Below are 12581 nucleotides of genomic sequence, written 5' to 3' on the forward strand. Positions count from 1 at the left end.
CTCCTTCCTGCCTCTGGAAATTTACCAGATGTATGCCGCAGGGGAGCTGTCTGCGTGTCCTTCCAGTGTGTGTGGACTAAAGTGAGCAGCTGCCTTTCTGGTATCAACACTATTTTGAGAAACACAAAGGTTCCAGTGGTTTCCTTCAGCCCCGGGCCTGCTCTGCCTGTGTTCTCCCCGTCAGAGCCCTGGCCGGAGCCCGCACGGATATTCTCGCTGTTCGCCGTCACCTGTGGCCTGTGGCCTGTTCCCGCACAGCTGGCTGTGCCCCAGTTCTCCTGGGCAACCTGCTAGGTCTACTCGGGGATAAGACGGGGTGTTTTCTCTTCCCGCAGAGCAGGGCTCTCCACCCTGCGGAGTCTCTGATTTAATGGGTTGGGGAAGGGTCCTTGCATTAGGGGAGTTTGAAAAGCTCCCTGTGATTCAGGGACGAGAACAGGCTGTAAGATAACATGGCACTTAAAAATTAGATGTATTTCTATTTTCTTCAACATTTAAAAAATGATTCTAAAAAATAAGGTCAGACAATAAACAAAACATAGACATTATTTTTAAAATATACACGTAATGATTGCATATATATATATACATATACATATTTATTTATTTATTCCCCACAGCCAATACCTGGTGTTTTTGAGGAGGCCAGTGGGCAAAATGAAGAGATATTTGAGTTCAATTTGCAGTACACCGGACAAAGTGTTCCTGACGTACTATCATTAGGGGCAAAAATAGAATATTGGGGACTGGCTATGGTTATGAGAAATATTAATCATGCTGTCAACTCTGATTGCCTTGTGCTGGTTAAAGAAAGGACATTCTAACCTGGCTGGGAATTGTATGCGCGCCCCCCCCCCCCTCATGCAGTCCATTCTCATTCAATAACTGCCTATTATCATGGAAAGATTAACAACCTAATTGCCCAAACGATGGCGTCCCACCCCAGCCTGCATTGCCTACTCCCCCAAGTAATCTTTGTCCTACTCTATCTAAGCAGCTGGCTTATGGGGGCTGCAGAGCAGATTTTTGTGGGTGACCTGCTGCTCTCCCATGCTGCCCGCAGCATATATAAATGCTCATATATGATCCAACCCTGTAATGACAGGCAGCCTGGACCCCTTGGTTGTCCAGCTTCACTATCACCCACAATATTAATTAGGGCAATGCTAGCTGCTGTAACAGGTGAAACCAAACCTTTGGATATTGTAACAACATAGCCCAGTGCAGAGTTCCCTAGGCCCATGGTCGGCAAACCGTGACTCGCGAGCTATATGCGGCTCTTTGGCCCCTTGAGTGTGGCTCTTCCACAAAATACCAACGGGGGGGCGGGGTGGGACACGCACGTACAGTGCGATTGAAATTTCGTGGCCCATGCGCAGAAGTCGGTATTTTGTGGAAGAGCCACACTCAAGGGGCCAAAGAGCCGCATGTGGCTCGAGAGCCGCAGTTTGCCTACCACTGCCCTAGGCAACAATGTAACAACATAGCCCAGTGAAGAGTTCGCGGGTGGTCTTCCTGGGCGTGGTCCATCCTTCAAGACCCAGGTTTGTGGCTCCAATGTGTCCCGAGATCGGGAACCCCAGGAGAGAGAAGACAGTGAGCAGGACTCTGGGAAGGTTCCCACCCTCTGGGCAGTGCCCGTGTGCTGGCACCCCGTTGGCCAGAGCTCAGTCATGTGGCCACTCCCACCTGCCTGGCAAGAAGCTGGAAGGCTAGGGGACAGCCAGCCCGCCCCTGCCCCCCCCCCCCCCCCCCCAAGGGGATTTTTGGTGAAAGGGGGTCAGAAAAAGCCCCAAAAAAGGGCAGGGAACCCCCCGGGCGGGCGGGCAGAACCCCGGGGCCCCCAAGGCCCCCGAGGTGCGAGGCCTGCAGAGGAGGTGCTCTGTTAAGGGCGTGTGCTCTTTTTCTTCTTTTCTCCACAGATATCGCAAACGGCAGCAGTTCGGGGGGGTACCGCTCGCCTCCCAGAACCAAAGAAGTCATCATCAATGGCCAGACCGTGAAACTGAAATACTGTTTCACCTGCAAGATTTTCCGGCCCCCTCGTGCCTCTCACTGTAGCCTTTGTGATAACTGCGTAGGTGAGTAGAAGCGAACACCGCCTCTGTCCCCAGCTCTGCTTGTGCTGGAGCTCCTGTGGCTGATGGGGTGGCCGGCTGCCTTTGCTAGGAGTGTGTGCGTCTCTGTAAGTCTGTGAAACCGACACTCAGTCATCGTTAATGTTTCACCGTCTGCCTCCTGCCGCTGATCCCGGTCACCGAGCCCAGCGTGACCAAACCCCGTGTTTTCCTCTCTCACACCTGCAGCACCCCGTCCCGTGCAGTGCCCGAGGCCTTCTCCCTGAGCACGCATACCAGGGGGTTCCTTGTTCCCTGGGGCCGCCAGGTCACTTGACATAAGACCACCTCACCCCGAGGCCCCCCCGGTTGCCCAGTGAGCGGCTGCGGGAGTTGCCGGCTGTGCTCTGTGTGGTGCCTCCAGGGGCAGCTGGTGTGGGGAGTTGGAGGCACGTGAAGTGAAGGAGAGAAAAAGGGACAGGGGCAGGGGACTTCCGGGCCTACAGTCAGGATTGTCACTTTTCCCAGAGACCACCGAGACCTCCCGTCTGTCTACTGACTTCCCCCAGGATGGACTAGGGGATGGACAGAGGGAGCCCAGTGGAGCCCAGCGGTCCTCAGCTGCAGGACTCGGCCCTACTGTTAGGCCACCGCCGACCCAGCACAGGATTTCTACAACTGACCTGGCTCCCAAGCCCCTTGGAATTTTTTGTCAAGCACTTTCTGTTAAGGAGATGACAGCAGACCCCGGGCACAGGGAGGGCAGGGAGAAACGGACGAGGGAAGGCCTCATTCCTCAGCCCCACACCTGCCTCTAAGAGACATACCCAAGGACATTCCTGAGCACGTAGGCCCCGAAACCCCGCTCCCTCCTGCAGAAAGGACCGGACGCCTCGGAGCAAACTTGTTCCCTCGGTGACACACGATCGATTGCCAACATTCTCTTTGCGTCTGTCAGAATAGGTAGTCTATTCTCCTTGGGGAAAGTAAAGTGGTATCATGTACTTCCTGCTGTGCAAAGCCGTTTTCCTCTTATTTATCTGAAACGTGCTTTATTCTAACTTGAATCCTCTACGGTTGGTTAGAAAGGCCAAGATTCCCCTATCGGGCCTGGTCTCGGTTTTACTGGCCCACATGAATCACCTGTAGCCTCGCTCCCGGCGGGACAGCGTGGAATTCGGTTCAGTCTGGCCCAGGGGGGAAGTAGCCTGTGGTTAAGAGCCTGGAGTCGGGCACCGCATGGCCTGGACGCAGATACGAGCTTTGTGACGGACACGAGCTACTTCAGCTCTCTGTGCCTCAGTGTTCTCATCTCCAAACGGGGTCCATAGCAGTACCTTCCTCGTGGGATGTTGAGAGAATACGTGATGTAACACACGCAGAGCACTTGGAATAGTGCCTGGTGTGCAGCGAATGCTCTGTGATTGTGAGCACTGTCGCTGTGATTAATGCTGCTCCCGTCATACTTTTGATTGGCTTTCCCTGGACAGTTTCTTGATCTCCCATAGCCATCTGCGGTGGGAGGACCAAAAGCATACCTGGTCCTCCATGTGAGGGCACATCGGGGTTTCTGCAGGGACACTGACAGCCTTTGGTTTCTCATACCCTTCCTGGGGACTCCAGCTCAGGCCCATCTTGGGGACATTTTTAAGCCAACACATCGCAGTGGCTTAAGTATCTTCAGGGGAACAATCTAAGGATTTTCAGGACCCTTTTGGGAGCTGTAATTCTGCTGTTACATATATTATGGGATGGAATGCATGTAAGTTACACTTTTTCACATAAAAATCTTCTGATTTGCACACCTTCCCCTGGAGTCCAAAGACTTTGTCCAGTTGCTACGTATGGTAGGGAGTTAACTTCGAACCCCCTTCTCTTTATCATTTGTGAAATGTTTACTAGACACCTGACTGCTTCTGCTCATTCATTTGTACCAGTTGGTCTCAGTCCTCCGTGTCTTATTTCTAGGCTAGATTCCTAATCATGACACATGATTCCTTTCTTCCCCGTCTCATAGTGTTTTAAAAATCCTTTTGGGTTATTATAAAACACTTTCTAAAAGGTCATATAATTCTCTCATGTGTTCCCTCCATCGCCCACAGGTTTACGTGTTCCTTAAAGAACCCTGATGAATTAGATGTAAAATCCCCTTACAAAATGAAGTGTCGACCCCAGTGAACGGTGCACTTCTCCTCTGGTATAACTGTTTCAGACAGTATCCTCTCTCATAGAAACCACCAGCTGGGAAAATCAGAGTCCCTAGTCTGGAATGGCCAGGAGCCTTCCGCAACCGAAGCGATAAATCCCAGTCACGTGGCAGTCAGCTCTCACAGCCAAGCATCCTGGGCGCCTGTAACCGGGAGAACAGTGAAGGGAAAGGAGAGGAGGGGCAAGGTTTGGGGGTGGCGTCAAGAGGAGGAACACTTGCCCAGCCAGTGTGGCTCAGTGGTTGAGCGTCGACTGTGAACCAGGAGGTCACAGTTCGATTCCCAGTGGGGGCACATACCTGGGTTGCGGACTCCATCCCCAGCTGATCAGTGATTCTCTCTCATCATTGATGTTTCTATCTCTCTCTCCTTCTCCCTTCCTCTCTGAAGTTAATAAAAATAAATATATTTAATAAATAAGTAAAAAGAGGAGGAACACTGGACCAAAAGCCCACTGCCAACAGCTGCCTCTGAGCATCATGTGGTGGTCCTAGGGCTGAAGCTTGCACCCCCACCCCCACCCCCACCCCCGACCGGGGGCCGCACCGTGGAGGAAGGTGGAATGAGTAGCTGCAGTTGGTTGTCAGATGCAGCTGCTCACAGCCCTCCTGGGAAACCACCGCTGCTTCCGACCCATACAGCTCAGGTCTCCCGTTCTCTGAGCTCCGTTCCGGCCTCTGTGGGGACCCATTAGCAGACCAGCGAGGTGGACCTCCTGCCTTCGGGAATAGCGTGGAAAGCAGGTGTCTCGGCTGGGAGGTGTAATGGCAGGGTCGGCCACTAGTTTATTTTTAGGTGGAAAGTTGTTACTGAAGGGATTCTATTCTTTGCAGCCAGGGAGAAACATACGTGATGTGCTGAGAGCTGGGGCTGCCACTGGCTTCCCTTCCCTTCCCTTAGTAACCGCTGGGTTTGGGTTGATCCTTTCTAGGCTCACAAGTAAATGTAGCTTTGCGCTGGGAGCGGAGAGAGGAAAATGCCGTTTCACAGACGGTTTGGAAGATTGAACTCTGGTGCAAATACAGAACCTGTGGGCAGAGCCAGTGATGGGGACACGGCTCTAAGACAGACGCAGGCCTAAGTCCTGGTGCTGGCGTTGAGTCAACTGGCCCCCGGGCAGGTGATCTGACCACCCCGCTGTTCCCACCCCTGCAGAAGGGGTTACCCCGGCGCTGCCTCCGAGGTGCCTCCGAGGTGTCTTTAGGGTTAAGGGAGATAGCGCCCAGGAAGCCCGGCACCCACACCGGGCTCAGGACTGCTCGTCATGAATGCTGCTGCCATGAGTAACAGGACAGACGCTGCCGCACCTCCCAAATGCTGTGGAGCGCGAGGCTTGTCCCCACGGCGGCCGGCGGCCTGGCGGGATTAGGTGATGGTCGCACTGAAGCGGATGCCTCTCTCCCTGGCTTCGTCACCTGTTTCCGCCTCTCTCTCTCATTCTTTCTCTCTCTAGGTCTCTCTCTATGTTGTCATCGCGTTGCTCTGCGCACTCGAAACAGTGTGTTTGGGCTGTTGTCCATCCAGCACAACCAGCAGCCGGGCGGTGGGGCCAGCTCTGCCCTCGCAGCCCCAGGCTCCCTCCATCGTTAAAGCAGAGTCACTGAGGCCAGGGAAGCACGCGTGCACCGTGAGGCCCTCGCAGACTGACTGCGCGCGTCCCGAAATCCCACATGAGTCCCCACCCCTGCCCTGACCAGGGGGCTCTGGGCCAGCGCCCAGCTAACTGGCCAGGCGGAGGCGGCGTGGCCTGGAACTGGGAGGTGGCCTCCGGATTCAGCAGCCTCCTGGCCCCAGAGCCCGCCCTGCCTGGGCCCTGCCTGGGAGGGCCCTCTCTGCACTGCAGGCCACATCCGGGGGAGCTGGGAGGACAGAGACGATGGTGCCGAAGCCTGAGGCCGTGGCAGCCCTGGGAGCTCAGCAGTGCAGACTCTTGGAGAGGGGGTGCTGGTCCCATTTTCTCCCGTCCCCTCTGTTGTTTCCGGTGTGGGGGCACGAAGGACCGCCAGAGGCCCTCTGCGGGGACTTGATGTCCTTTGCTCTTGTTTTTGGAAGAGCTTCACCCTCGTCTTTAAAATCCTTCTGTCCCCTCTCTCACTCCCGCCTCTGTTGCTGCGCTTTCTCTCCTGAACACCTCGCTCCGCGCTCTCCCTCTGCCCCTCAGCACCCGCCCCATCCAGCTGCTTCCTGTGGGATGTGGGCCCCTGAGCTGGGCCTGCAGACATCCTGTGTGTGTGCTCTGCCGGGCCCCGCTGCCCAGGGAGCCCCTTTCTGCGTCGCAGCTGTGCCTGTACTGAGAGGTGTGCATCCGAGAGCCACAGGCAGCTGCCCTCCGGTCTGCGTGCGGGGCAGCACCTGGGGTTGCCTTTTAACTGTTTGGGTGGTGAGAGGGCTGTTCCCTTCCCATAGGAAAGCCCGTCACTCAAAGGGAATGGAGAGACCTGGAACATGTATCCCACCAGAAGCCGAAACAGACAGGGCTGTGCTGTGCACCCTCGTCTCCAGGATCCTGGTTTTCCACTCCCGTTCAATGCGCACCTGTGCGTCAGGCGCTGTGCTCACAGCTGGTGCATCAAAGTAAAAGGCAGTCCCCACCATCATCATTAAAAACAGAACTGGGAGAGCGGAAGGGAGAAAGCATTATATGTGTCATGTTACATGGGTCAGAGAGAGCAATGAGAGTAAAGACTACAGTGAGCAATGCAGTCATCAAAATACATGTACCACATAACACGGCGTCAAGATACAGAGAGTAAAGTGTGTTAGGAAATGCAAGGGTAATTCGGTATAAACATAATGCTAGTGAGAAACAGTAGCCTAACTCCAGTTTTGATGGCTCGGGTAAGCACACTTAAAGGAATAAAATGATATCATTTGTAAGTAGATGCTGAACTTTGTTTCTGCAAAGTGTACTTACCTTTTTTTTTTTAAATATATTTTATTGATTTTTTACAGAGAGGAAGGGAGAGAGATAGAGAGTCAGAAACATCGATGAGAGAGAAACATCGATCAGCCGCCTCCTGCACATCCCCCACCGGGGATGTGCCCGCAACCCAGGTACATGCCCTTGACCGGAATCGAACCTTGGGACCTTTCAGTCCGCAGGCCGACGCTCTATCCACTGAGCCAAACCGGTTTCGGCTGTACTTACCTTTTTAAACTGTTTGTAGAACATTTACAAAAAGTAATCATGAGGCCACACAAAAATTTCTAACTTCTTAAAAAGCAAACGTCGCACAGACTATGTAGGTGATGACACAACAATAAAACTAGAAATCAGCCACAAAGATATAATATACAAACCTAACCAATTGTAATATATTTTAAAACTTTACATCATAACTCCTGGGCGACAGAAACTTCGAAATTGCAAGTATGGAATAGTTAGGGAATGACTGAGAACTATGCAAAAGAAAACTCTATGCCAGTCAGAATTCTAAATTTTAAACACACAAACAGTTAACCTAAGCAGGAAAGTAATTGTTTGGAAACTCTCAGGTAGCTCAAAAAATGAAGGAGAAGGCTGGAGAATCGGGCTCGGAAGCCAGGAAGAGCCTGGGAAGGCTGGGTGGCTGCCCCAAGCCGGTCACATCGGCGACAGGACAGCACAGGAGGTGCCAGGGCCACAAGCAAGGTGTGTGTCCCCACCCTGGGCTCTAACTCCGCTGCTGACGTCCGATTAGAACCGTGACTCCCTCTGGGAGGCCCGTGGGTGCTGGCTTCGGAGGTCTGGCCAGAGCATCTGGGCCTGTTTCGTTCTACAACCAGGCCCTGCCCCACTCCCAGCTTCTGTAATGGGGCGGGAGAGCGGGGCCTCGCCTGGCACCTATTTTGGGGTTCTCCCCAAACAGGAAGTTTGCTTGGATGGTGGATGGTCCGTGAAATAAGAAGTTTTTAAAAGTCGAGTACAAAAACACAAAACCGAACTTAGAAGCAAATAAACAAACACAGCATCCATCTCAAGAAGATAGGAAAAGAATAGCAAAATAAACCGGCGGGGGCGGAGGAAGAAAACAGTCACCCAGAAAAAAAGAAGCGACCACAGAACTAATTCTGTAGAAAACAAACAACAAAAAGGTAAACTTCTGGTGAAACTGAAAGAAAAGAACAAAGTGAAAATAGCAGATTCAAATGAGATAAATGTAGTTGTTTTTTTACTTGTTGGAAAATACACTATTTTGTACACCAATTGAAATGAAAATCCCAATGAAACATTGTTTTATGGGAAATTAACCAGAGAACGAGAGGAAAACTTAACTAGATGACTAGCAGTGGAAAGCTGAGAAGTTTATTGAAGAATTCGCCAGAGAGGCGTGGCTCCCCGTGTTCTGAGGAGTGTTTCGAGCTGAGAGCAGCTGGACGGCCTTTCAACTCATTTCAGCAAGACAGCGAACCCCAAAACAGGACAGAAATGAGATGCAAAAAGGGAAAGGAGATTCTCATTTATAAATGCACGTCAGAGCCGGCGTGATGGCATAGCCAGCTTCATCCAGAAGGGATTCGTCATTCTGACAGAGAAAGGCGTATTCCAGGAATGCGATGATTTTCTAATGTTCCTGAACCTATTAATTTATCAATAAGTCAGAGGCCGGAAGTGTGTGATCGTGATCATGGACACCGCAGCCTGTTTCTAACTCTGACACTCAGAGCACCGAGGCTGGAGGCATGGCCAGCAGGATCTTGGCTGCGTGACCTTGGTCCTGGGGCATTGCTCCGGGGGCTCTGTCACCTCACCTGGCAGAGAGACTGCAGGCACCATTCTGGTCACTAATGAACTGACCTTAAACGAGGGGGAGGATCCTGGGCTGTCCATGGGCCACTGTGATCACAAGTGCCCTGTAGAGCAAGATGGAGAGATTCCAAGCAGGAGGAGGAGGAGCTCACGGTGCAGCTTGAAGATGGGGGGGGGGGGCGGGCATGGGAAGGGGAGAGGAAGAGAATCCTGCCAACCGCACCTTGGGAGGCCCGAGGCCTGCACCCCGCCCGTGTGATCTCAGCCTGGAGAGACCCTGAGCTGGGCTCCTGACCGCTAACGTTTCCAAGCCATAGATTGGTGTTGTTTAAAGCCACTGCATTCGTGGTAATTTGCTCTTTAGCAATAGAAAACTAATGAAGAATATTCCTTTAACATGATTTTTTCAAAGCTAACTTTTTCAAAAAATAATAAAATACTGAATTATTTACATTAAAGTTAGAAACCAATTAGGATGTCCACTATCACTGCTAATATGTAACATTTCTAGCTTTTCTAATTAACATAGTAGGATGAGAAAACTATGAAATATAACTATCAAAAATGAGCAGACATTATTATCACTTTCTTATAGATGATGAGAAAACCAACAGTAACAGTACCAACAAACATGAGAGCTAGTTTTTTAAGTTTAGTAGGTTTTTTAGACACCAAATAAATGCAATAAAATAGGGTACTGTGTGTCAGGAACCACAGCAGAAGTCAAGACACAGTGTCTCCACAAAGTTATTTATAAATTCAATGCAATTTGAGGCAGGGGACAAGATAAAATAATAGTAAAGTTCAACTCAAAGACCAAGCCAGCCACAGTAACCAACAGCACTTTGGATAAAGAACGATGCGGTATTAGACAGTATGAAGTCCGAAGTGTGTTCCTAACCCACAGATCAGCTGGAGTGGCCCGTGCGTGTATGTGTGTGAGTGGTTTCTGCATTGTCCACTTCCGTTCTCCAGGTCTCCAAAGTGATCGTTACGTGCACAGCTCTTGTTAGAGAGGGCCTTGCAGCCGCTGGGGAGGCTGTGGGAGAGGAGTGCACAGTGGGGGGCGCTCAGGGCTATGGGGGGGGGCGTCTTTGAGAGCCCAGATTTCTCTGTGTCGGTCACTACGCCAAGTGTCACGGCATCGGTAGGAGTTACTGGGTTGAAGAAGAGCGAAAGGCCCAGCAGGTAGACAGACAGACAGGAGAGCAGGACGGAGGCTCAGAGACCAGCCGGGAAGAGCAGGGGTGTTTGAAAGCAGTGGAAGAGGCAAATCACCGAGATTGTCTGCTACTCGCGGAGGCTGCCCCTGGGATTTCTGCTCCTGAGTGGGCCCCGAGCCTTCGGGTTGGCCTGTCAGCTCTCCTTAGCATCTCTTTGGTTGAAGCAGCAGAGCCTGTGCATGCTTTTGGATTCCAGCGACCTGTCACGTTTCCTCCCTCCCATTCCGTGTCCCCTCCGGAAGGCTCCTGGGCGCCTCAGCCTGACCCGTACCGCGTCCCCACCTCTGACTTGAAATGAGCTCGTACAGTCACGAGATCTGTCAGCGGAAGACAAAGTGGGAGCTTCTTCTTCTCACAGATCATCTATGGTGGGGCCCGGGGGTTCCACGAGACTTGCACAACGACAGAGAAGGCGGGGAGCGTTACCATTGCTGTGAGGCAACTCGTACTTTGCAAGACTTAGAGGGAGCCAGACTCATCCATGGCTGTGCAGGAGGCGGCCGTTTTCGTAAGAGGTTTTGGTCATCGATACGACGAGCTCAGAGCCAGGTGTACCCCCTGTAAGCAGGCAGATAAGACTTGGGCATGGATGTTGGCACTGACTTCTTCCTGGTTTTCTTATGAGCAGCTCAGCTGTTTCTCAGAAAGAGATGGTTTTCATTCCAGCTCATTATCAGTGATTCAGTGTGAGTGGCTCCGGGGACAGGCGACACATTCCAGGTCACCTTTCTGACTCACTCGGCTGTAAGTTGACATTCTTTCCTGGAAGCCTTTCCCTTCCTCTTGTGTCAAATTAAAACCGTTCCCGGTTGTCAGGGCGCTGTTTTCTCTGTCTCTTCCTGCCAGTTCTCATTTCCTGCCTTTCACAGCGGCTCCCTCTCCGTCCCTGGCTGCCCCAGATCCTCTCTCAGTCCTGCTCTGTCCCCCTCGAGTCTCCACGCCGGAGCTGGAGCCATGCTTTTGTTTCAGCCTGATAACCCCCCTCCCCACCCCCTCCTTCCGCAGGCTCCTTCTCAACCAGGAGTTACTTCCATGAACATTAAAATTGCAAGAGAGGCAATAACCGAAATACAATGAAATCCCACCACGTCTTTAATCGCTCAGAACAATCTCCTTCATGACATGTTTGTTAGGGTCTAAGTACATGTAAGTAGGTATGAATTCCTTAGATGGAATACCCGCATCCAGGAGTCTGCATTTTAGCAAAATACCAGGCGATTCTTAGCAAGTGTGAGAGTCTGGGCAGGGACTCTGCCCCCGTCCGGGTTCCGCCATCAAGCCCAGGCCCTGGGGATGCGTGGGGATGGCCACCTGTCACAGAGCAGGGGCTTCTGTGTTTATCCCCCGAGAAGTGCTCCCCTCACTGCTGCCTGCGATTGTCAGACTGCAGCTCTGCTTCTTCGATACCCAGAGAAGCCACAGGCAATCACGTCACGAAAGTCTCTCTCTGCATCTCTGTCTGTCACTTGTTTGCCCTGCTCTGCCTCCCCCGACGGGGGCTCCTGGCCAGTGTCTGGGGAGTGCGTGTGCTCATCTCTGAGTCTCACCCCCTTTCGCATCCCAAAGTCCGTCTTTCTCTCAGGTTTATGTCTCCAGGTCAGACCCAGAACATCTGAGGGAACAGACGTACAGGCTGGGGCAAAAGTAGTTTTACAGTTGTGCGTACTCAAAACAGAGTTCATTCTTACATTATCGTGTATTAATTATTGTATTAGTTTCCATACAAAGAACTTGGATTTCACTAAAAGTTTTAGAACAGCGTGAATTATTTAGTGTCTAAGAATGTGGTCTTCTAGCACTTAAGTCAGTTAAAGATTTTTTAATATATATTCTTATTGATTTCAGAGAGGAAAGGAGAGGGAGAGAGAGATAGAAACATCAATGATGAGAAAGAATCATTGATCAACTGCCTCCTGCAGGTCCCCCACTGGGGATCAAGCCCGCAACCCGGGCCTGTGACCTGACCAGGAATTGAACCGTGACCTCCTGGTTCATAGGTCGACGCTCAACCACTAAGCCACGCTGGCCGAGCTAAAATGTCCTAGGTTTAAAGAAACATCCTTTTCCACTTCATATCTTTAAGAACATTTAACTTCATTAAAATCTAATTACCATTCGAAGTAGGAGTTTCACATTTCAGTTGCATGTTTACATCTATTGTTTCACACACCTCAGTCGCTCATGGAGAGCGGAGTCGGATACGATCCCTTCTCCTGCCCACGCTGAGGCCCAGGCTCCCCGAGCCCACGCCGACGGGCAGTCCAGCGTGTCCAGCCTGTGCTGGGCCTGAGGTTCTCCTCGTCTCTCCCTGCATCCCACTCTCCAGGGCCTAGGTTAGAGCCCAGCTTCTGGGACATTTCAAATT

General features: G+C 51.8%; 1 protein-coding gene across 5 annotated transcripts in view; it reads left to right on the forward strand.

The window, feature by feature from the left end:
• The window catches only part of ZDHHC14 (zinc finger DHHC-type containing 14), a 170306-nt gene that overhangs the window by 133710 nt on the left and 24015 nt on the right, over positions 1–12581 (forward strand). For all 5 annotated transcript variants that reach the window (XM_006093877.3, XM_006093878.3, XM_023758212.1 and 2 more), the window contains exon 3: positions 1923–2081. In XM_006093877.3, coding sequence (XP_006093939.1) covers positions 1923–2081 — 159 coding nt within the window. The remainder of the gene's footprint in view (positions 1–1922; positions 2082–12581) is intronic.

Source organism: Myotis lucifugus, unplaced genomic scaffold (genome assembly GCF_000147115.1).
Source record: "Myotis lucifugus unplaced genomic scaffold, Myoluc2.0 scaffold_125, whole genome shotgun sequence".
NCBI lineage: Eukaryota > Metazoa > Chordata > Mammalia > Chiroptera > Vespertilionidae > Myotis > Myotis lucifugus.